Here is a 25,761-nt window from a genome sequence, read left to right as displayed (position 1 = left end):
ATGACAACCATGAAGTTTCATGCCCCAAATATCATGCGTCTGCAAATCTTCACTTCAGGTCAGTGTTTTGCAGACCTCAGAACCATCAGGAGACATTGGCCCCTGAAGATGGGTGGTGGTGTGCGCGTTGTGGGAGGGCAGGTGACAGCATCATGTGTAATTGCACATGTAACTTGACATCAAGCTCATTCAAGATTTTTTTGGAAAGGCATATACCCTAAGTTGCGTCCCACTGACACTGGGAACTGAGAAAATAAAGGCTCATAAGCCACAGACTTCAAAGACGCAGGGAAGGCAAGTAAAAATCTGTGAAGACAATGTATTTCTAGTTCTCCATTTACTTGTAAGTATTTAATTTTCACTCTTACTTAATGGCCTCCACAGATCCTCTTTCCTGGAAATTAATTCCAAATATATAAACTTCAAGAAGTTTTTTTGATCAATATATTTTTTCCATTTTGCTTTTTCATTTTTATTATGCATTCATGTGCATGTACTATATAAACAGACAGACAGACACACACACACACTATAAGCTCAGTTACCATGCTTATTTTTATGGTAGAAGAAGCTAGATGGATAAAAACTTTCAAGCATTGATTTTCAGATAAGTCACTAAATTCTTACCAGCCTCACCCATTATATTCACTTTAAATACTTAAGAACAAATTGTGAACTATATATATATTGTGCACACATACACATATTAATGTTAGATGCTATATATAGATAGATACATATACTTAAAATTTCACCTGTGTTGCTAGAATCGAATTTTTTTCTTAAGAAACTCACTATTTTAATGGAAATGAAGAACTACGCTTTTAGGAACATAACTTAGTTTAAACCTTGAAATCATTGAGTTTTTTGAAGTCAGAAATTAACTTTTATATTTGTATGTGTAATTCACAAGTGTGTAAGTAAACAAAGCTGTACTCTGGAACAACCACAGCTATAATGTACAGTTTAATCATATTTGTTTCTGGCTATTATTTTAAGTTTGTTCTAGACACTTCCAGAGACCAGGCAAAGATTTTAAAAGCAATACATACAGGGACAGAGCTTCATTTGACTATAGAGGAAGTTAGTAAATGTAGCTAGCTTCTAAAATTATTACCCATACTCTCCTTTTATTTTTTTTATAGATATGTGTGTGTGTGTGTGTTTGTTTAAACAGCATGTAGAATAACATTTTGAAAAGAAAAAACATACATCACAGCTTCCTATTGCAGCCCAGGTATGCGTAGATAGATACCAACCCAAAAGCATGGGAAATGAAGAGTACTCACTTGTTTAGCCTTTGTCTTTGTGATGGTGTCTGAAATTGGTTTCTTCCTCTCTTTAACAGCTGTTTTGGAAAACAGTTCTTCAAACTCATGATAATCTATGGAAGGCTCTTCAATTTTTTCCCACACAAGCGAAGCATTAGAATCTCTAAAGTTAAGCAAAAGACCTATGTAGAGCAATGTCAAACTAAATATAGTCACAAATGGTGGAATGAAGAAAAATAATATTAAGTCAAGAGTAGCAGGAGTTTAATAGAATGTATTTTGGATCTAAAGTCCTTATTAATTATATATTGAGTTTTCCCTTTTTCTACACCCCAATATGCTTCAAACTGCTTTATATTCACACGTGCCACACAGTTTGGGTTATCACTAGCTCAGTATATTAAAAAAACTACCAGACCTGGAAATAAGCTTGGGCTGAGAAAAGATAAACCCACTATTAAGTGGCAAAAAGTATGAAGGTGGAGGAAGTGGTAGGCAGGGAGAGAGAATATTACATTTCCCTACGAGTATGAAATCAGTATTTCCATAAACAATGGGCATTCCATAAAATAGAAAAATACATTAATGACAAATCTGATGTAAGCCAGAGCAACATCAAGCAACGAGGGTTACAGGCAAGTGGACCTTTTACATCATAAGGTAGGAGACATGGGGAGTGAGTCTGTGCAGATCATGGATTCATTTGGAGGACCAAAAACTACCTGAGTTTGCAAGTTGCTTGAGATAGGACCTTGGTGCTGGTGGAAAGGGGAAAAGGGACAAGCGACTTACATTTGAGTCACAAAATGCCTGACATGTATCACCATATTGAGAGCTGAGGGTCCACAGGATCAGGCCCAAAGTTATCCAAAAAATGGTTCTTTAAAAAAATTCTCAAATAGCAAAATATACTCCCCCCCCCCCCCGACACTTACCTGTTCTAGATAAAAATGGGAAAAAATAGCACTTCTTACTAATATGCTCTCTGTAGTTCATAAGGACAGTATTGAACTATTACCTTTGTAAAATAGCTTTCATGGGTAATAAGCAGTTCAAGGTTAATTTTAACATACAAAATGCTAAAACGCAATTGGCATTTTATTTAAATGCCAGTTACAATTAAAATTGCAATTATACTGAAAATGTGTATGTTGTAAAGAACCATTTACAAGACACTGAAGCACTTAGTTAATTTCACCCCATGTTACTGAAAAAGACTTGGAACAAAAACAAATTCTCCATCTTCACATTATACATATTTTACCTTTTACTATGAAGCTGAATTCTTGTCCAATAAAGAGGCTTCATGGGTCGAGAAGGTTCTATTGCATGTTTCCTGCTCCCTTTATCCTGATTCATCCCCATTACAAATAAACCAACTGGTAATGGAGGAGGAAGAACCCCACAAACTTGTGGAAGGCCAAAAGTTGGCAGGAAGCCTCCCTGGGCTGGTGGTGGAAGAGCTGCCCCAGGTGGAGGTGGCGGTGGGGCAGGGGGTGGCATTCCCATGCCCGGTAAATGCAGGGGAGGGGGTGGGACACCTGCACCAGGCAAAGGTGGGGGAGGGGGTGGCATCCCCATACCAGGAAGAGGTGGGGGAGGGGGCGGTACACCTATACCCGGAAGAGGTGAGGGTAGTACACATACACCAGGCAAAGGCGGGGGAGGGGGTGGCATTCCTACACCAGGAAGAGGTGGGGGTAGAGGTGGTAGACATACACCAGGCAAAGGCGGGGGAGGGGGCGGCATTCCTACATCTACACCAGGCAAAGGTGGGGGAGGGGGTGGCATCCCCATACCAGGAAGAGGTGGGGGATGGGGCAGTATACCTACACCAGGCAAAGGTGGGGGCGGGGGTGGCATTCCCATACCAAGCAAAGGAGGTGGGCATGGGATACTAGCACCAGGCAAAGGAGGGGGTGGAGGAGGGGGAGGGATTCCCATACCAGGCAAAGGAGGGGCTGGAGGTATTCCGGCCCCAGGCAGAGGAGGGGCTGGAGGTATTCCGTCCCCAGGCAAAGGAGGGGCTGGAGGTATTCCGTCCCCAGGCAAAGGAGGGGCTGGAGGTAGGATTCCTGCACATGGAAGAAATGGGGGAGCGGGAGGCAGTGGCATCACTCCATCAGGCAAAGGTGGGGGTAGAGGAGGTGGCATAATTATGCCAGGCAATGAGGGGCCCAGGGGTGGCATTGCTGTGCCAGCCAAAGGCAAGAAAGGTCCTGAACTAGGCAAAGGTGGTGGGGATGGGACACCTGCACCAGGCAAGCGTGATGTGAAAGAAGAGCCTCCTGCTCCAGGCAGGGGAATAGATAGTTCTGTGCCAGGCAGTGGGGGTGGGATGCTACAAGTGGGTTCAGAGGATACAGAAGAGAAACATTCACTGCAAGTGACACTCTCAGTACTTCGAGACTGATGGGGAGCTGGCGATACAGTCGCTTCTTCAAACAAAGAGGATAGATCCGTGTCAGGTCCTGGACGAGGTGGCTGTGATGTACTTTCTGTGGACTGGCTTTCATCCAGCTGCATCGAGATTAATTTTGGTGACAGAATTAAAGATACTTCAGAACAATATGTGGGATCTGGTTCAAGAGTTGGCAATTGTTGAGATGGCCATTCAATTTTATCTGCTTCCAGGTGAGGAGGAGACTGTGGCAGTGTGTTGGCTGAAGGCTTTGAGTGTGTAAAACAATCTTCTACTGGTGAAGTCTGTACTGATTTTACTTGTAAAACAGTTTTGGGTAGGACATTCTCTTCATTTGTTTGAAGATCCACATTACCACGTTCCTCACAAACCGAGTGTCCACTCTGACTCTCTTGGTCTCTTAAAGGAATCTGTGCCTCTGTTGCTGGGAACTGTTTCTCCAGTTCTGCAATTTTGGTCCTCAGATCCTCAATGGTTTGCTCCAGCTGCTGAATTACATTAGCACGTTCCTCAGATTTCAACTCAAAATCACCCTTCAAAAAGAAAAGATAAGTCAACACACAGAAAGACGAGATAACTGTTATCAGCACACATGGGCAGTGAAGCTAAATAGGGATTAGCACCATCCAGAGCTAGAGAAAGCAATTTACTTCTACACTCAGTAAGAACGGAGACACCATATCCCCAGATACAACCTACTATGGAAATTAGTTTAGGCACTCACACTATAATTAGTGATTATTATGACTTCATCAACATGCATGTTCTTTATATTGTGATGTTATTTTCCTGTCTATAGTACTGCTTTCCAAAAATGGACAAAGAACCACAGAGCAGTGGATTAAAAGTACTGCAACTCTCTTTTTGTAGTTAGATGTAATATATGTAAAATATTTAAATTTGCACAAATTTTCACTAATGATTGAAAACATTTAAAGTATTTCTTTAGTTCACTGTTACTGTGCATGATAGACCGGGTGAACTACCGAATGTTACATTTGAATACATGCTAAACTAGCCAGGCCTTATTCACCCAAGAATGGATAAAAGAAAAGAATAGGCAACCAATTTTGAAAAGAATGCAATCATACTGGTTTTCATGGCCAAGTTATGATGGCAGAAAGTCCTGCATGTTGAGTACAGTAAGCTACACAGCATAGCATTTGAGCTAGAACCACCATAATTGGGAAGAAAAATGACAAGAAATAAGACCAAATTAAGAACTACTGCTCCCCAAGTTTAGAAAGCATCAAAACTGCCATGTTTAAGGGCATAAAACAACCATTAACAAAAGGGATTAGGGAGAAGTTTCCTTTATGAGAAGGTTATTCCCTACTTGCCAACTTTGAAGCTTCTTGCAGCTTCCTCTGAAGCATCTGGTACTGGCTGCTGTTGGAAATGGATTACTGGAATATATGGATTATTCAATATACCAGTTCCTAAATAAATACCAGTAATGGAATGTGTTCTGTTTAAATGGAGATGTGCTTTATCAAAATGCATCACAAGGAAATAATATAGCCCAGTGATAGTGAATGGTAATGACTGGTGCTTTATCAGGACCATAATCCAAGGAACTAACCAGGCAATAGATACATCAGAAATTCTGAAGTATTTTAATACAGATGTTCCCAGATAGAGATTTAAGGGAACAGGAATACTAAAGTTGAACTTTTTTTTTTCCCACTGCTGTACTTCATTAAATGTTTAGGATTTTTTTTTAAATGGTATCCTCTTGACTGGGACAACAGATCAGCAACAGGGAGTTAGTAAGGTAGATTGTGTTTACAATCTGTTTTATACACATTCAGGAGACGTGGGGTTTATTTTCCCATCCTCTGCTACAGATTTCTTTGGTGACCTTGGGCAAGTTACAACCTCTTTGTACCTTCTCTCTCCCTTCTGTAAAATGCTAAACCTCACAGGTGAAATTCAGGCTTCATCCATGAATGTTTGAGAGTTACTGGTCTCAGACAATGGTGAAGAGTACCATAGAAGCATCTGTAAATGAATGCCTCATACCTAACAGAGTAATAGCCTTTATTTGTCTTTCAGTCAGGAAGATTATGTTTATCATCTCATACTATGGCACAAGAAAATATTTAAAAAACAGTTTTCTTTGCTGTAAGCAAAGTTCTCACTACCAGTAATATATATTCATAGCTTACTAAAATTGTTTCCATGGAGTTGTTTTCTGAACACAACATTTCAGGCATGTATTTATGTTGGGATTTCCCAGCTCTCCTAAAGCATTCGCTAAAATGAAATAGTAACAAGTGACTAACTCAGATTGCTGTCTACTCGAATCAATTTACATCAAGTTACAATGCTCGTTCTCATAGAAAGTCTGAAGAGTGATTTGGATCTAAAATTATGAATACTGGTAAATGGTTCTCCCTATCAGATTTTAATGTGTAGGTAACAAGTTAAAGCAGGGACTGGGTCGCCATATATTTGTCTAGAGGTGGGTTGAATCTGAGGGAGAGCAGACGGCTCAGCCAATAACTACATAGTGCTTTAAACAGTAACCTGGAGAGAAAGGCTAAAAGATAGCTTTGCTTATTGCTTCAGCTTCAGTTACAGGATATTCTGCTGGTACCTTTTTTTATTATGCATCCTATTAAAATTCAATCCATTTTATTAGCAACATTTTTGTTGAAAAACTTTATTATAATACAGTATAAAGGACAAACAGTTTGGATTAGAATGTGAAAGTACAATGAAAAGAATATTACAAAACCTCATTCATCCCCATTATTCTGGTGTACGTACGTTACTGTAAGATCAATTTCTCAAAAATAAACAAAATATATACATAGTAGGACTATTTATACACGCAAAATACCTATAAAAATTCAAACTTCAACTCTTAAGAATTCACTTGAGAAATATGACCATCAATTTTCTGCCATTGTAATATTCACTGGCTGCCACTTTTAACTTATTTTATGTTTAACTAATACATTTTTATTAAAGACATAGCCTTCCAATTTGTATCTAATGGAGAAATTTCATCCCTGCCACAAACCTATTTAAGTCAATGGAATTACACCAGAGTTTAATTTGATCCATTTTATTTGAAGCTAATGCTCTAAGAATATTTAATATGGCAATGATTAATCTCTTGGGGAAGAATCATCACCGTTAATATTAATTCAGGACACAGGGCTACTTCTAAGAGTGCAGTTTAACATGTTACCATATCCATGAACAAAAATATAGTCCTTGAAACTTAAAATTCCACTTGACCTGCAGGAACGCACTGCAACTCAATGTTACACAATGGAATTCATCCTGTGGGGCTGAAAATCTATTGCAAGAAAATTTTAAAGCTTCATGATCACATTAAAAAAAAAAAAAAAGAAAAACAAGAAAAAAAAAAGGTCATTGGGCAATTAAGTGATGTGTTAAGCAATTACTCCAAGGGCAAACAAAAATGGGTAGCTCAATGGAGGTGATCTTCACATGAAGGCGAAGCAGCAATGCATTCCATCATTTTTTAGTTTGTTTTAGCAGTCTTTTGAGATAGGAGGTTACACAATAAGGAAGGAGGGAGTGGATTTCTTGTCAAGTTCTTACTGTTCCAGTCTATCAGGGTCTCAGAGATACCTGAAAAAAAATTAACTGAGGCAAGATGTCCTAGCTTGAGACAAATCTTAGAAAACATTTGAGTCCAAAGAGACTTATACCAATTACATTTATTGGGGAAAACAGTATTTATATTCTCTGATTATATAGCATTTGAAATCATTTACTTTACACCCAAATGTTTTCCAAGATTTGTCTCAAGCTAGGACATCTTGCCTCAGTTAATTTTTTCAGGCATCTCTCATTTTTTCAGGAGATGAAAGGATTGTTTCAAGAAAAACAAGACAATGACCTTCCACATACAAACTGATTTAGTTTTTGAAACATCTCCTAGAATGTCCTTAAAAGATTAATTTAGTTTATAGAATCTAAAAATCTCATTAGGGGAAACTGGAATTCTTCCTGTGAGTTCAGCCAGAGAGAAAACATTGAATCATTCATATATCTTTCAATTTTGTAACATTCATACTAACAAAAAATTCCAAATGCTTAGGGATCATTTAAATATGGGGCACCTAAAGGGTGCCCTCAATTTGAAATGCCAATATATTTTGTCTGGTTACGATCATTGATCTCTTCCCTTCAGTTCTTTTGCTTTACGCTAAAAAAGATTCAGTATCTGCTCAGTACAACTAAAGTATAATTACATGAATTTCTATACCCAATAATTCATAGAAAGGTTAAATCAAACTACCTTTGCTTTTAGAACAGGCCATTTCTGTATGTTTGAAGTAAATAAAGACTTTTTTACCTTGCCCATTAAGATGACAGCCCAAAGCTCTTTTAACCCTCCTTCCCCCAGCAAAAAGACTCGAGTTCTTCCCTCATGCTTTGGGTTTGCCTTCCCTTGGCAAACAGTTCTGAATGAGACACTTTGAATTTAAACCAAGATTTGCGTAAGTCACAGCAAGCTTTTAATATCCCTCAGTGGGAAGAAAGTTTAGAAGCATTGGTTGACTAAACTTAAAAATAGGTAACGTTCATGGAAACAGAAAAGGAAGAAATTTTTCTGCTGCACATGTAAACACAGACGAAAGTCACTTCCCAGGAACCTGAAAGGTTTGCCCAGGTAAAAGACTGATCATGAGAAAGGTCCACATTAAAGTCCAAAGGACAACTCCACAGCAGAAAACTGTGTGGCTTAAAAGATGTTTGAGGGACCTCTGTCTTGCTTAGACTTCTTACCCAGGACATGGGTACTTTGAGGTAGTCTTCTTTCTGTAAAGGAAGAAAGAAAGGTGGAAGCTTAAGCCTCACTTTATCCAGGAAAAATTGAGCATGTATGATTCAAGAACAGGGAAGAAGAAAAGTATGTTTGCACATTAATATACATTCCCTGAGATATAGAATTGTAGGGAGAGAAAATAATGTACCTTTAGCCTCTGAAAATAAACTACCATTCTTAAATCAAAGATAATCTGTAATATTTCAAGAATAAAGCCACATTACTTTCTACTTTGGGGAATTAACAGTTTCTAGTGTCAGAGACTAAAAGCCGCCAGGCTGCATTTGTCCACATCTGAGAATCTTCAGCAATTTGTTAGTTAGTGTTCCAGATGAAGTTGCCTCTTTGAGTGGGATCCATAATTAGACACTAAGCCTACATTTTTCATTTGGGATTTTATCCAAAATTTTTTTGTATTGATTCTACTAGGTTTTCAGAAAGAAGGCACTCTTTTTAACCATTCTGTCCACAGAATAATACATTTTTCCAGGCAAAACAGAAGACGGGCTTGCGGGTCTTGCTTATCTGTGACAGTACAGCACAGCGCAAGGTTACAATGTGTTTTAGGTCTTTCAGTTAGGAAAAATTGATAACTTCTTAGATCCCTAATGGTCCAAGGTTAACAAGTTTTAACATCTATTCTGAGAGCCCTGCAGCCCAGCATAAAGAAAGGAGACATGGTATTTTAGGAGCGAAGTCTCCAGTGCTGCAGCTGGAGTTGTTGAATGCTATCAAATGAGATACACTACTACTGGGCATTTACTGGATTGTTTTCATGTTCAGAACACTTTACAAAATATTATCTAATTAATCCTCCTACTCGCCTTGTGACATATATATATACACACTTATTTTACCAGCTGTAGACACTGAATTAGAAACTGACTACTTTGCCCATGGCTTCAGGAAAAGTCACTGTCTGAAAACCTGATTCCCAGTCTTGCTCTAATTTCTAGATATCATCTTTCTTCTCCTCATATATTAGCATTCCACAGGTTTGGGAAGGGAGATACCCTGAGGAATATAATATACTCTCCAGGCTTTGGTTATTCCTGGGAAAAAACAGAGACTAGCACACAGGTAAGTGTTTTAATAACAGTGGAAGATTTACTCTGCTACTTCACTTGTTAGATCAATCAATCATTTAAAACTGAAATCCTCAAAAATAATTTTGGTTCTAATGTTGCTGACTGAATGAATTCCTTATAAAATTGTAATATAGTTTTTCTTTTGCGCTTTCTGGCTTTGAATCCTGTATTTTTAAATGTTTCCTGACAGCAGACATTTCATCAAAGACTTGTAATTGTAGGGCTCTCCCTCCAGTTCCCCATTATGTGTGTCACTGTGTTTAATTTTCCCTGGACTACAGGGAAATCTAGCAAGAACTAGAGGTCTATGTAGATAGATAGAACTAAAAGTGTTTTTTCTGGACTCTCTATATTATTTATCTGTACTGAAAGAGGGTGGGAATAAAAACAGGTACCATATACTATAGGAACTGAAAGGACCTATACAGGATACAGAAAGTATCCCTGCCCACTGTGTGTGAATCTTGTGAAGAAATTCAGAGTCATGCAATTCAAGGAGCTCTCAATAGAGTGACCTCTGCAGTTCCCAAATGTAACAAATGAAAACCTGAGTTTCAAGGAGGTTTGCTGTACAGGGAATTGCTACTACATTCTTCTGTCTCTGAAACATGTTGAACAATCAGAATACACTCTTTTTTGGCCTGTTTCCCCCTAGCTTAGTAAGACAAGATATAATGGTGCTGTCTGATAGAAGCTGTATGTACAAGCACCAAAAGGTAGCCTTGCAAACTGAGAGAAGTTTTAATGTATTTATTCTCAGTGACATCTGACAAGTGCTATACCCTAAACAGTGATAGCAGAATAAGCCCCACACTGCCTGAATGCTCTATTCTATGTAGGTTCTTATCTCATGTTCATCACATTAATATCTGAGCACCTTCCAGTGGTACATTAAGCAACAAGGTTAGCATGTCATGTTTTGTTCTCTCATCCTCTCCCAAGGGGGAGAACATTAGAATATTTAGTTGTGGTAGGATTTAGTTTCTAAATATAGCAACATAGATGTATTTGTTAGAGAAAGCAAGGTCAAAGAAATCCACCTGACCTTTGGAGCTGAAGGTGGTGAGGTTTGTGACCATCCTTAGCTTCTGAGGGAAGTAATTCCACAGTCTCAGGCTCGCCCCCACCATAAAAAGCTGTCTCTGGCACAGATGAGATTTACCTTTGTTCTTTACCACCAGAGGAGTGCTTTTGTTGACAAGTCTTCATCCCAGAGGGTCAGGCAAACTTTTGGCTATCTTAGGCCCAGGCCATTGAACACTTTGAAGATAAGAACTGAGAACTTGACTGTGGCTCAATATTCTAAGGGAAGCCAGTGTAAAGAGTGGAGAACAGGAGTGGGCTCATGTTGCCGAGGAGACGAGTTGCAGAGTTGGAGTTTTCTAAGCACAAGACGCTTCATGCCGAGGCATATCACAATGCTATATTCCAGCTAAGCGGTAACAAAGGCATGAATAACTGAGGTCACGTCATCATCTACCAAGATGGGACAAAGTCTTTTCAGCCATCTCTGATTGGCTAAAAGCATTACTTGCAGATATTCCCATGTGATTCAGCTTAGCATCAGTGAGGAATCCAATAGCACTCCTAAACTTCTAATTGTGAATGCATGCCTTCAACCCAAGGCAGAGCACTCAGTAGCTGCAAACTCTTCAAAATACTTTCCTCTGCTGACCAGCCTCACCTCTGTCTTGCCCAAGTTTAGAGTTAACCACCTGTTCTTCACCCCATTTTTAGGATTTCTAACTGCTAAACAGATTTTATGGAAGAATAAGACTCCGCTTCCAGACACTAATGTATTCTTTTAGGTCAGGGAAAGATTTTTGGCACAGTTGTGGCATCTATAAAGAAACTCAAAGATGGAATCCCACAAAATGGGGAGTTAAATAAACTTTTCTATCTTTACAAGAAATCCCAAGGCCCTTAAGCCTGGTCTATACCTAAAACGTAGGTCATCCTAGCTACATTGCACATGGCTGTGAAAAATGTCACCCCCTATGTGACATAGTTAGGTTGACCTGATCCTTGATGTAGACACAACTAGGTCAACGGAAGAATTCTTCCATTCACCTAACTACCTACAGCAATGGAAAAACCCCTTCCGTCATTGTACTAAGCATCTATACTACGGTACAACTGTGCTGCTGTAGCGCTTGTAGTGCAGACATACCCCTAGTAGAGTGCAGTAGGAATGAAATGTCCTTTTAGGATTTTTCCTAACTCTGCTACAATCAAGAACCTCAAATGAGTTTGTTTTAAACCCCAGACACCTTAGATGAATCAGTTGTCTCCTCACCACTTTAAGCATCCTGGAGACAACACACCAGCCAAGCATTATTACCTTCCACTGATATGGTACTTCTTTGCAAGATAGCACAAGGAATGTTTTTTGCAACATCAGTGAACAGGAATGGTCACTGTTGCCAGCTTAGATGATCTACTAGTGACCAAAGAGGAGGCTGCCACAATAGGGCTAGAAAAGCTTAAGTCTTCTAGCTTATGAAGCAACAATACCATGCTTACCTCTGCCAACACTTTGTAAATGTGTGGTAGTCCTGCCTCTTAATGGAGCAGATGGGTTGAGGATGAAGGACTTCTTAAAAGGTCAGTTGATGTGGCCTGTTGGTTTTCTTTCCTGCTTGATATGAGGTGACCATTTCACTCAGTGATTTATATAAGTCATCTCCCTTCTTTGCTTCTTTTATGTAAATTTGTCCTATGTAGGTAGGCATGTAGGTTGAGTTTTTAGGTTAGGGAAGTCCAGACATTTTGGCTAAGCTTTTATCATAAGAACGTTAGAACATATCCTCCCCGACTAAACCTCATCTGCCCTAGGACTGGAAATATTGCAGAGTTTGACCTGCCATGGACACTAACATTTTGGCACACTTGACAAAAGAGATGACCCTCCACAAGTTGGGCTACATACAAATAGTCTCTTTTGCCAGTCTTTGGTTCTATTTTAGAATCTTCATCTTCTGAAGATGTTGGCCTACCTAAAATAGAACCAAAGACCGGCAAAAGAGACTTTGTCTGTAGCCCAGTTTGCAGAGGGTTATCCCCTTTGTAAGTATTAAGAATAATACAGGCATGTGTCTTGTATTGCTTTTAATATATGATCTTACTATCCACAGATTAATTTATTTTCTGTTAGGAATGATTTTCCTAGTCATTAATGCCTGGAGCCTCCTTCTTCTAAACTGGGCATGTTGAGGCAGCCTACATGTGTGGAGCCCACAACCCCCCTTTAATTTCTCTTCCTGAAGCTCCAGCGTTGAGTTGCAGAAGAAATTGTTCAGGAGCTTGAAGGGTTGACTTTCCCTCACTTTGGGAAACTGTCCAGAGTTTGTGACATTCAGACACCAGAGTCAAGGACTCTCTAGAAAGCTCAGGAGGATAAGCAATTTCTGGTCTTCAGGGATGCTGCTGAGACCACAGAATCATAGAAGGTCCCCAAAAGCTGCCATTGTCTTAGGCGCGTTATCAGCAGGCTCAGGCAGGACAGCCTTAGTCACTGAGGGACACTCCACCAGTTTGGTGGCCTGGAAAGGTCAGATGGGAAGATACTTGGGGCATAACATGCTAGAAAATTCTTATGCATCAGGAGTAGGCATTTACAGTAATGTTATCTTCCCTTATAGGAGGGGTTTGGTACTCTCTCACACCCCTGAAGTGTGAGCCTGATATGAAAAAACCCAGACAAAGGTTGGTGGAGCAGAATTGGTTCCCTGATTCCAATGTCTCTGCAAATTTGTCCATCACCAATCCTGAGGCTGAGTTGATGTTAGGTATCTCTAACAACTCCAAGAAGGGGATGAGGTTGGAGGCAATATTAGAAGTGAAAATAGAGGCCTCCATATGTCTTGCATCATTGAGCATGAGGTCACTCAAAGAAAATGAGCCTTATTTAGATCTCCATGGGGATCAAAAGCTTTTTGGTGTGAGGGTCTGCCATTTTAAAGGGAAAGGTAAATAATCAAAGGTAGAAGTTAGTTATATTATTCAATATACAGATACGTGCAAGGTAGGGCCTACCGGTTTTTTTAGGCTTTGTTTTTATACCAATGTGCATATTCAAAAGATACTGTCAAGCTAATTTAAATGAAAATACTTTCCATACAAGTTCTTTTATCTTACAATGAACAGCTTAAATTATTAAAATGAAAAGACCATTTAAGTGTATTTTATATTAAACTATTTACCTTGATTACATTTTGCAATTCTAATCTGGGACAATACAAACAAACTAGAATTTAACTATAAACAAATGAAATCAACTAGTCAATCTTACTTTTAGGTTCTCACCCTGTAGCACAATGTATAGGTTGAAAACATGCCAAAGGGATGGACATGGATAAATTAAATACCATTTCCCAATGGATTTTTCCCAGTAAGTCAATGGAATAATTTGTATTGGTCTTAACATTTAGTGAAACACTTATTTTTACAAAGAAAATGTCTAGGCAGAAATCATTAGAATCTTCAACAAAGTAAATGAAGTTACTCCCTATGGAAGACTGATACAGGCGAGAGAAGAATCAGGCACCTCACTTCTGGGCCAAATTTGGCTCTAGGCTGTCCTGTATACTAGGTGAGAGTAACAGCCAGACTCAGAGATCAGTTCAGGTTGTCCTGCCAGAGAAATGTGCTCAGAAGAATTTTCTTTTGGGGAAAAAGCATTCTTTGAAGAGCATTTTATGGAACTTTTGTTAAAACATGAATATTTTTACCTTAGAATTTATTGGTACCTCAAATTAGGTGTATGCAATTGCTAAAACAGAAAACTTATTTTTTATGATTCAGCCTCAAAACCAATAGATTGCTTTTGTAAAGGTAATCATAGCTGTAACTGAATACAGAGGACTTAGTATAGATCACTATGTTAAAACATTTTTTAAATGGCAGTGGTGAACATATATTAGCTACTTTCATTTCCACTCATCTTTCCAACAAGTGAAAAGGTCCACATTTAAATCAGCAGTTTAACAGTTTCTCTTTGGGGAGCTCTTATTGGTTTTCTACTTCATTAAAAAAAAAGTTTTAGAGATACAATTTGAAAAATATTGCATTCACTTGTTAATAATGACAATGATTAATACATGTTGCAATAGACAGGAATGTACAGACTATGAGCTGAGCAAAACTCGGAATTTCCATCCCACAGGAAATTCCAAGATTTTGAAATTTGTTTTATGTTCTGAATTGGAACAAAAAAAGTCACCGTTGTGTTTCTCACAAAATATTCCAAAATATTTCATTTGGGGGGCAATCACAATGAGCACATATGCCCTATGGGACAAACTGGCAAAGGGGCAGAGTTCCTATCCTGCACCCTCCTCACATCCACACTTCTTGCACTTCTTCACCCACTGTCCACCGCATGCACACACTCCAACTCACTGCTCAAATCCCCCATACTTATTAGCTCTGCACCAAAAAAAAGTTACAAGAAACTGAAAATGTTATGAGCAGCTGACTGCGGGGGGCTGGAGAGGTGGGGGGAGGATAACTGTGCATCAGCACGCCCTGGACCAAATTACATTTAAACTTCCATATTACATTATAAAAAATATAAAAGTTGAAATAAGTCATTTCAAAGCAAGAAAGTCAAAACAAAATCAAGTCAAAATGAAACATTTCAACATTATTGAAACAAAATGCTTTAAGATATTTTCAAAACAAAAATTCATCAAACTAGATACTTTCCTGCTGTATGTTTTGATTTTGTAGATTTGGCATTTTCTGCTTGAAAAAACAAAAAACAAAAACTCTTGCATCAGAAAATTTTCAACCAACCGTAATGTAGAGTGAATTCATTCATTGTTTAGGAGACAAGCTCTTCAAACAGCAAAAATTATATTTTGAATCCTATTGGCATGGACCTAATTATATGATGCATTCCTAACTCTCCCTCAGCAGGGCAGCATTGCCATTCCTTCTACCTTCCTAAAATCTTCCTTGTGCTATACAATGGCAAGAGGGGAAAAGCCATGAGAGAGAAATCAGTAATCCCAAAAATTTTGGATAACAAAACTCACTTTTCTCCAACCCGCCCTGCCTCCCCTATTGAGAAGCGACTCAATCACTCAGTTGATCTGCTGCGGTTTTTTAAGCATTTGTCTGTCAAAAAAAAAAAGTCTTTTTTGAAAATGAAAATTTTTCATTTTTTGTTTCCCACTCCTTTAAAAAAAAAAAAAAAAAAAAAAAGTGAGCTAATGGAAAAAGAGAAGGAAGGGGGGGGGGAGAAAAAGTGAATCCACTATTTGTACTCCAATTATCTCTATTAATTGGCCAGTAAATGGTGCTAGACAGGGGCGTCAGGTTTGTATAATTTTTGGTGGTGCCCAGAGCAGGTCCAAGTCCTGCTCCCTCCCCACACCTGCCTAAGGCTCTGGGAGGGAGTTTGGGTGCAGGCTCTGGGCTGGGGCAGGGGGTTGGGGTGTGGGAGAGGGAGAGAGGGGTGGCGCTTACCTTGGGTGGCCCCCAAAAGCGACCCGCACACCCCTCTGACAGAGGCTCCTAGGTGAGGGTCTCCATGCACCGCTGCCCACAGGCACCGCCCCCACAGCTCCCATCGGCCGCAGTTCCCAGTGTGGAGTCGTTGCTTAGGGCAGGGGCAGCGCGTGGAGACATCCCCCATTCAGGGCTGCAGGGACATGCCGGCCACTTCCGGGAGTAGTGCAGAGTGAGGGTGGGCAACAAGGCAGAGCTTTCAAGAGATTTAAAGTCTTTGGACTTTTTATTTTCAGGACTTAGTTTATTCTTAAACTTTGAGAAATGTTCCAATTCCCATTTAGGTCTTAGTCAGGTTACACACACTAGATGCTGGGTTGTTTTTCCCCCCCAAGGCTATAGTGCTAACCCAGGCACTATTGTTTGAATCAGATAAATATATATTTATTCGCATTGAGAAGTACCTTGAGAGTTCTGCTGGGAAACACCTGCAAATTCTCTGCACTCCCCATGACAAGATACATAATTGCCATCTAGTGGCTGAAAAGGGACACTTCAGGATGCTGTCCCCCTTATTTCTGATTTGTGTTTGTGTTGCTTGTTTTTATTTTTAATTTAAGGCCCCTTAAAAATCCTGGCATTAGCAAAAACTAATAGATCAATTGCAAAATTCAGGTATTGACAACATGGGAGAAGAAGTAATCTCTCATCTACTGCTGTTTTCCAATCCCTCTCTCCCCATGTAAATTTTCTTGGGGAATCAGCTTGTGGAAGTAAAAGATTCTAAAGGGGCATCTTTACCTTATTCTTCTCTTAAAAATATAAAAGACAAGCTTGATCCATTTGCCTTATCCACTTGCAAAACATGAAATATTTGCAAGGATTTCTCAAGAAACTTTATAAACTATACAGAAAATGAGACTAAAACCTGAAGAGTGGATGCTAGTGCTAATTAAGGAAACTATACAGTTACTTCTGAAATTGGAAATTATTGTGAAAATAAGAGCAAGAGTTTTAATAGAGTATCTAAAAATAAAGACCCAATTAGATATGTTCTATAACATCCTGAGATTATACTTTAGGAAAGTTAGATGCATCTTTACAGACAGATCTTCAGTGATGAACATAAACTGAACATCCAGCCAGAGCACCTTAAGGCCCTCATTAGATATTAATTCAGGTAGTTGCCATCTGCAAGGAGGCTACCTGCCTTGCTATGAAGCTGCTGCTGTTGCCAGACTAAGTGAGGCCTTTGGATTTCAATCATTCCTGTGAATCTTTCAGTAGCGGCTGTTGTTGGGTCTGTGTAATCCACATTGAGCGCTTCTTTCCTTTCTGTCCATTTTTGACTAAGCAGGGGGGTTGTTATTAAATCTAAAAAGAAAGCTGTATACCCGGGTATAAATACTCACACTCACTCAGCCCCAGGGTTGAGTAGGCCAACTTTGACAATGTATTTGAGCTAAAGTTAAAGTGTAAACGTCTGTATTTTTTTAAAAACTTGGCTTTATTCAGTTAAAGAGGAAGGCAAAAAGATTTATAATGGTTTAAAAAACAAAAACAAAAAAAACCCCACTAAAGTTACATACTCTCACTCAGCACAGTAAGGAGCAATTGGAGGTAATCATTTCCAGGTTGGGATTGATGTACATTGGCATGGTGCTGTGGAGAAGCCTGAATTGCTATTGGGCTGCCTGTGACACAGCTGTAGATCTGCTGTTTTAGTTTCCAGGGTTCTTTAATTCATACATAAACATCATAAGCATGGGAAGTAGGGGTGTGGAGGGGGTGCTGCAGCACCCCCAGGTTTTGTGCCCAGCATCCCAGCTGCCAGCCCCATGCCTGTGGCTCTGCACCCACCCCTAGCTATGACTCCAGCCTCCGTTGCCTTATCCCTGTCCATGTCCCCACTCCCGGAGCCATGGTCCTGTGCCTGGCCCCAGCTCTAGGGGGCGGTGCAGGGCACAGACCGGGCTAAGAGGGTTGCAGATCAGCATCCCCACTCCAAAAACTGTTCCAGCGCCACTGATAAACACTATTTTTGGAAAAGTAAAATCCTTTCAATCTCCGAATGCCAAATCTAGTTCCATTTGTTGAGGATACAGAAGAGGTACTTGCTCTGAAAGACCTCATCCGTAAGGCTGTTACAACTGTTAGGTCAGCAATGGAATATTTTCTTTCCAAAACAGACAGCCTGTCTCACTCCATCCTTAGTCCAGTACCAGACAATTAAATCTAGGTGACAACTCTGAGCATAGCTTTTATACCTTGCTTTCAGGTGAATATTCTGCAATCTACACAGTAGTAATCATGCTTTCTGAGGGGACAAACTGTCCCAATAGCTATGCTGGTGGTTTCTGCACACTTCCCTCCCCACTTACCAGAGGGATCCATGCAAGGAGTGAAAAGAGTAGGAACCTCTTGGTGCCTCCTGGTTGAGCAGCTGAATGAGGAACATGATTAGAAGCCAAGCAAGCGGCCTAAAAAGAGCCACTAGTTACACATTGCTTTCCCACTTCAGCCTCCCTGATTGGTAGAGTTTCTGCCGTGAGCACAAGAGTCTAGTAAACCCTTCTACACATGCACGCACGCACACACCTCTCCTCCAGTCTCTGCTGGACTCTCCAGCTGCTAACCCACTCACCAACAGCACATCACCTGTCTCATTAGGGACAATCATACAGGGGCAGCTCTGGGAGCATCCGTTGGTTTATTTTCCTCACCATCTTTGTTTCTGGTCACATGCAGCTGGAACTGTTTCCCTCCCCAGAGAGATCTTCCATCAGCCTCAGGGGCTGATCCCACAGGTAGGGAACCACTGATAACCCATCCTCAAACAAGCTGTTCGATCCAAGAACCACCCTTCCCTGAATTTCAAGGGGCTGTTTTGGCCAGACTAAAGCATATGTTTCTTGTCACAAAGCTATTTGGGTATGAACTTATAGAAGTGCTAAAGGAATCCCTTGCCATTTACAATGACTGTTTTGTGGATCACTTCTTCAAACACAGTGATGACATGCTAACCTTTCAAGATGTCAGAAGTTTGTTTTGTTTTTTTTTAAGTCTCAAGATCTGAAGCTTCTGTATGCCACAATGCTACAACTCCTAACTTTTTTTTTTCTTAGTAGCTTGTTGCTACCAATTGTTTGTGCAAAGTATTACAAACAGGACTCCTCATCTGAGCCAGGAAGACTGTGCATCATCAGTGCACTATATTGTTGGGAGATGCTCCATGACTCAGATTTATAATCTTTTAAAGTAGAAAAAGTTTACTGCATGGGGCAAAATGCGTCAGATAATGGGAGATCATGATAGCTATATTTGTATTAATATTGCTGGAAAATGCATCAATAGATCATGAAATACAAATCTGTCTTCAATATTTGAGAACTGCCAAAATTATTTTATAGTTTAGCTAATAGTACTTGGGAAAGTACACTATGTCCCAAAAAGACCTATAATTTTGGTTGAGGGATTATTTGTTAGTTGGGATAGAGATGGACCAAATGAGTCAATAACAGAGTCAGAAATTCTAGGGCACAGGAAATTCAAAAGTTCCCAATGACTACGTATTTACTTGTGAAGGCAGTTTAATACTTAATGCAAAGTTATCCCACCTCCTGAAATAGGATTACTTAGGATAAATCATCTTCAGCAAAATGATTAATTTTATTTGGGTGGTCACCTTTAAATAAAAATGCCCTGCACCATAATATTACATTTATGTAATATTCTAGATAATATAAAGATAAGCACTCAACTTGTGTCTAATGGAGAATTATCAAAATATTTAGAAAGTAGAGAGTTAAGTTATCTTTTTTTTAGACTATAAAGACCTGAAATGGGGGTGGAGAGGGTAGGGGAGTTAAGTGTCAAATATCTACTGTCTTTAAGGTATGGGTTGACCCATTGTAGAGCAAAAAACAGGTTTATATGTAATAGTGTTGCAATTATAAGACACCTTCCTTTCTGCTACAACTCTCTTGTTCTTGGCCACAGCACAAGACTTTGGATACATTAACTGAGGTCGTGGGGCAGGGTATTTAGAGGGGTAAGAGTCAGTGGCAAAATAGTTTGGAAAAATGTGAGTGGTCTACACTTTTCTACTGAAATGAAAGTCACATGACATCTGCCTGTTCGCCCATCCCCCATCAATTCTGCCATGTGATTTGCTCCCTCCAACCCCCCCAATCAATTCTGTCCCCCATCTGTTCTCTTGACCCAAGCCTCATTCTTCTCCTTCTACAGCTCCTGGGGCTCTTCATCCCCTCTCTCCCAAGCCCCAGAGGAGTGGGGAGCTGCAATGCAGTTCCCTCTCTCCCATCCCATGCCAGGGGTTGCAAAGGGGAGGCAGAGATCCCACTGTTCACAGGAGGGGAGCAAGCAGAGCAACTATGAGCTGCTGCATTCTTTTTGCTCCGTCTCCCTGGCTCCCCTAAGAATGGTGTCTGCTCCTGAGGGGAGGAAATAAAGAGCTCTGCCTCTTTCCCACAGCAGCTCCACTTGGCTGCTCTAGCCCAGGAGGCAGGGAAATGGCGAGAGCAGTTCAATCAGAAGTTTCTCCCAGGCAAAACTGAAATACATGCTTGTCTGCAACCTAGCTCAAGTTGTCCAAATGTTCTTTGCCAAGTCTGTGACCCCTTTTGACCAGATACACTTCATGCACTGGGAGCAGTGCCACTGAGAGGAAAGAAGTGGCCAGAGGGGAAGAAGTGTGGTGCCTGGACAGAAGTTATTTTGCCATCTCTGGATTTAGCCCTGGGGTTAGAGTTCCTGAAGTAGAATGCTCTGAAACTCTCCTCTTCCCTCATTAATATAAAATCTTATACCTCCTAGTGGCAAAGTGTGGTGGGAAAATTGGGTAGAGATTATAGTATAAAAATTGCTCTCTTTGTCCAGACTGGGGAGAGTTTGTAGACAGATCTTCATGGAAACAGAAAGAGCAAAGGGCTCTGAAAATCCACTAGAGCAGGTTTCTTTTATTGCTACTGTATTTGTTATCTTCACTATATAAATACCTTTACCATTTTTGAGAGAGAGAGAGAGAGAGATCACTTTAGATAGGTGAACTCCAGTCTTAAGAGAACTTTTAAAGTTGAAAAGTTAGAAAATATAGTGTAGGGACTAAACCTTGAACAGGCAGGGAAGTGGACCAAATGACCTACAAAGGCTTTTCCATATCTACCTGTCACAAATCCTTCACATGTTTCCTAAATGGTTTTAGTTGAGGAGCATCCTGCTTCATTTAAAGATCTTAGTCATCTACTAGCCATTATATGTTATTTTAAATTGCCAGTATTATGCCGCAATTATACCAGTTAGTCTATGTGCTCAGTGAAGTCTTTATCTATGCTACTTCCAGAACAGGAAGCTACACTGTGACAGAGAGTCGTGGAAGATGGGAGAAGTCACCATTACTGTCAGCAGAAGTTACTGCTGACTGATGGAGACCAAGAGCTCCAAAAACTTACTAAATCAAATTTAATAAAAAATATGTTTGAATAACAAAAGGATCCTGGGTTGAGATTTTCAAAGCCAGCTAGTGGATTTCATCACATAACTCATTAAACGTCAAAGGGAGTTGTGTGGCTAAATGCTGTAGTCAGCTTTGAAAGTCTCAGACCCAGTAAACATTACATTAAAGGCCTGATCACATGGCTCTTTTGCAATCAATGAGAATTTAGACAGTGAGGGAACATGGGATCAAGCCACAGTCCAAAAAGATACAGAAGGTAAAACCTTAATTACCACACTAAAATTAAACTAAAATTATTGTATTTAATAATGAGCAGAGACAATATAAGGAAATGTGACATAAGGGAGACATTTCATTATTCAGATACATACATGTTTCTATGTAAAACTCAAGTCTTGAAATGTTGGGAATATGGGAGTAGGGTAAATCAGAAAGAAAGAATGACCAAATTGGACCTGAATTTTCAGTTATATGACATGTTTTAAAGAATATAAAAATGTACTACTCCACACTGAAAGAAATCCATTTTTATACTTCAGTTGAACACTCATTCTAAGATCTCAAATTTATTAGGCTCTATTATCCAGTCTTCAATTTTAGGAAGGGTGGGGTTGTTCTATTCATACTACAGCAGTTTTCTGACCATCAGTACTTAATTAGCCAGTTTCTTTTATATTTATTTCTGAACAGAAAAGTAAGGGAGATGTTTGAAGTCACATTCCAAAAGCTACAGAATACCACATTTTCCACAGTAAATGTAACAATCCACCATGATTTTTTATTGTTTTCAACAATTCCTAATGGTCTAATTGCAGTTAACTGGTTCTTTACTTTTCTATTAGTTACAAAACACAAGCACATCTCCATTAAACCTGAATTCTTTGGTATAGTAATAAGTTCCTTAGTGCTTTTTGTTGTGCTTCATTTTAATGACAAGTGGATCAAGTGCTAGGATAACTAAAATAAGGGATGAGTAAATTTTCCAACAGAGCGCCAGGTTTTGGACTTTTGGGGGGGGAGGGGAAAGGGGGGTTAAATGTTTATTGAAAAACAGATTCAGCTGTAGGTACAACTCAAATACAGTCTATAATTGGAATAATTTTCTAATGATTTATTGGGATTGAGAACAATAATTGCCTTTCAGAAGATGTGGGGAAAATAATCTATTAAAATGTGCATGACTTGAAGAAAGAATAAAGGTTACGTGAGACTAAGATGCTTTACCACCATTCTACCCTGTAGTTGCATTACAACTCATGGCTTCTAAAATTAAAATCTTAATTATGGAAAGTGAGCAACATTTAAATAGATACATTCTAGTGTTTCATCATTTAGTTGTTTCTTCAGGTATACCAATATTCTTCATAAATATCCTTCCTTATCAAAATATACAGATTAATTTTTAGCAGAGTCGGTTGAACCAAATAATAAAAAAACAAAAAACAACAAAAAAGAACAAAACAAAACAAAAAAACCCGAAACTTTGCCCATTTCCTGTTCCAAATCAGTTTTCTTCCTCACCAATCCTCCAAAAGATTCATGCTCTTTTCTTCATGACTCACCAAATAGCGTAATTTAGTCACTCATTATTTGGACAGGTCTGCAACCTTTGATCTTGGAGTTTTCACTCAAATGGGTTGGCATCTTTGGGAAGTCAGTATTTAATATTTCTCATTTTCACCCTGTCACAGGGCGACTGGTCCCTATAAGAGGAGTAAGGTCCTGTGCACCTGTTACTGATTACCTGCTCCCCAATTGGGCTTAAGGGAAAGCAACTGGGCCTTATAAATGGAGAGACAGCCGATGGGTAGGGACTACCCAGGGCTGACACTCAAGTCAGGGAGGAAAAGAAAGAGAGGAGAGCTGCTGTTGTTGAAAAAAGCTCAAGAAGGAAGTAGCTGGAGAGTGGTCTGAGATTTCCTGCAGTATTCTGACCAAACCTTAATGAATTAAGTTTAAGTATCTTAGAAGTGTTTTGTATTAAAAATGCAAATGTTTATGTATTATTTTGGGACTGTATGTAACATCTCCAGCAGGCAGACATGACCAGTGTAATCCCTCGGAAGTGTTATGGGCTTCAAAAGATTATTTAAAGCAATGTGCCACCCAAGAATGGACTTTTGGAATAAAAGTTAAGTGGATTTCCCAGGCAAAGAATTCAGCCTTTTGAAGCTTTGCCCTGAGGGGACCTTTGTCTGCTGATAACCTGTTATGTGAGGACAAGATCAGAGGCCCAAACTGTATAAAGGAGTGACTCTCCGATTCATTTCATGGGTGTGCTTGTTCTGAGCCAAGGCAGTTATGAATGTGCAACCACAGAAAAATTCCTTGATGGTGTTTGAAGGACTGTTCACCTGCCAGAGCCCTTGAAATTAGGAGTGGTCTCTGGTAAACTAATTAGCATGCCTGTAGGCTGTTTTAATAGGTTCTCTCTAATGTTTTCACCTTAAGAATAAATATGTTTGCATAGAACAGGGAGTGTGGTAACTTAACTGTGAGAAATTATGCTGGTAATAGCTTCTGAAGATAAAGCAAAGCAGGCTTGCTTAAGCAGTCTGACTTGCCCGGGAACTCACAGTGTTGGCAGGGAGTTATAAAGCCTGGAAAAATCCAGGTCAGAAGGGAGAGACATGTGTCTCTCTGTTCAAGAGATGACAACTGAGGAGCCAGGAGCCTAGATGGGTGCCCTTGCTGGACCACAGGTGGAGCTGTCCAGAACTGTGACAGAGTGACCTGAGAAGCCAACAAACACAGGTCCAAGAAAGGGGCTTGCACAACCTCCCGATCTCAAGGGGAGAGACTGAATCTGCGCCTAGCATCAAGGCTTGGAGCCATACAGATCTCAGGAAGGAGGAGCTGTTTAGGAAGAGACTATTTTGATAAGCTTGGGAGACTAGGATGGAGGAGACTGTACTTTGGGTTTATTTTATGTTAATAAACCAGATCCCAAGAAGAGGAGTTATCGACATAAACCTCTATGGATTATTCCTGGGAACTTGTGAAAGGGAAATTGAGACAGGGCACCATAGAGCCACACACAACCCAGGAGCTGCTGCTGCAGGGCAAGCCCACCCTTTTACACACCCCAAGTTAGCTCACTTCATATCCTCAGGTTGGTCCAGATTCTGGGCGCATGGGGCTCAGTGGGGAGGGGATGTAGGTGCAGGTGGCTTGTCAGGGTGATCCAGGTGCAGGGGGGAGTGGGGCTCATTGGAGGGGTTCTGAATGTGGGGAGTGAGGATCAGTGGGAGGGTCTGGGTATGAGGGGTTCTGGATGCACAGGGCTTGGGTGAATAGGGGAGCAGCTCCCTGTACAGAGATCCCTCACCCTGAAGCTGAGAAATGATAGGTGCAGGAAGTGGGGGTGGGGCAGGGAGTTTGCAGAGCTGCCTGCAGCTCTGGGCGAAATATGGGGGTGGGTCTGACCCAGCCCCAGATGCCATGCAGGGGAAGAGGAAGTCCTGATCTCCCAAGTCCAGCCAGGACTAGCAGCTGAACCCGGTGCAGGATATGGAGCTGGGTCTTCCCCTGTCCTGCCCCCCTTCACCACAGTAACTTATCTCTTTGCCAGTTGTCCTGGACCCCAAAAACATACTGCCGGAGAGGGTTGCATGACCGCTCTTGTGGCTTCCCCCTCAGAAAGTCATTTTTCTGCAGGGAAGCAAAGAAATCTTAGGGGGGACATAAATTCTGTGCATGTGCAGTGGTGCAGAATTCCCCCAGGAGTAATTGAGCCTTGGTGGATTGAAAGTTTAACCAAAACTTCTACTGCTGCCCTAACATGCTAAATTAGAGGTCTCTTTAACATGTCTAAAGTTGAGCATCCAAAATTGCTAGTCACTATTATAAACTTAGCCTACGAGCTACTGTGCAGTGAAGATGGCCTTTGTTAATGTTAACCCTGAGGGACAATTTATATCTTCAGGTTCATTCACCCAGACATAAAGCCAACATACGTATTTGACCTCTATTCTGAAGGTTTCCATCAAAAACCACCACTGAATTTCTCCATTATGGTCATAAACTGCCACTTAATGGATTTTGTTTTAAATTAACACTCTAAAGGGGCAAAGCCAGAGCTTCAAAAAATAATGACATGATAATGAACCATTCACACTGCAGAGTTTTGCACATGCCATCTGACAACAATATGAATTCAGGAGAGTCACTGACCGAGGATCCTGGAAGGAATCAGCATTTGCTAAATGGTCATTGTGCACTGGATACTGTTCATCTGA

The 25,761-nt window shown here is 40.2% G+C and overlaps 1 protein-coding gene across 6 annotated transcripts in view; it reads right to left on the bottom strand.

Moving 5' to 3' along the window:
* The window catches only part of FMN2 (formin 2), a 234,585-nt gene that overhangs the window by 140,259 nt on the left and 68,565 nt on the right, over nt 1-25,761 (bottom strand). For all 6 annotated transcript variants that reach the window (XM_065589091.1, XM_042848380.2, XM_065589093.1 and 3 more), the window contains exons 6-7: nt 2,536-4,226; nt 1,290-1,434 (exon numbers count right to left, since the gene is read on the bottom strand). In XM_065589091.1, coding sequence (XP_065445163.1) covers nt 1,290-1,434; nt 2,536-4,226 — 1,836 coding nt within the window. The remainder of the gene's footprint in view (nt 1-1,289; nt 1,435-2,535; nt 4,227-25,761) is intronic.

The sequence above is a fragment of the Chrysemys picta genome, chromosome 3 (assembly GCF_011386835.1).
Source record: "Chrysemys picta bellii isolate R12L10 chromosome 3, ASM1138683v2, whole genome shotgun sequence".
NCBI classification, from domain to species: domain Eukaryota; kingdom Metazoa; phylum Chordata; order Testudines; family Emydidae; genus Chrysemys; species Chrysemys picta.
This window is presented reverse-complemented; position numbering and strand designations above follow the sequence as displayed.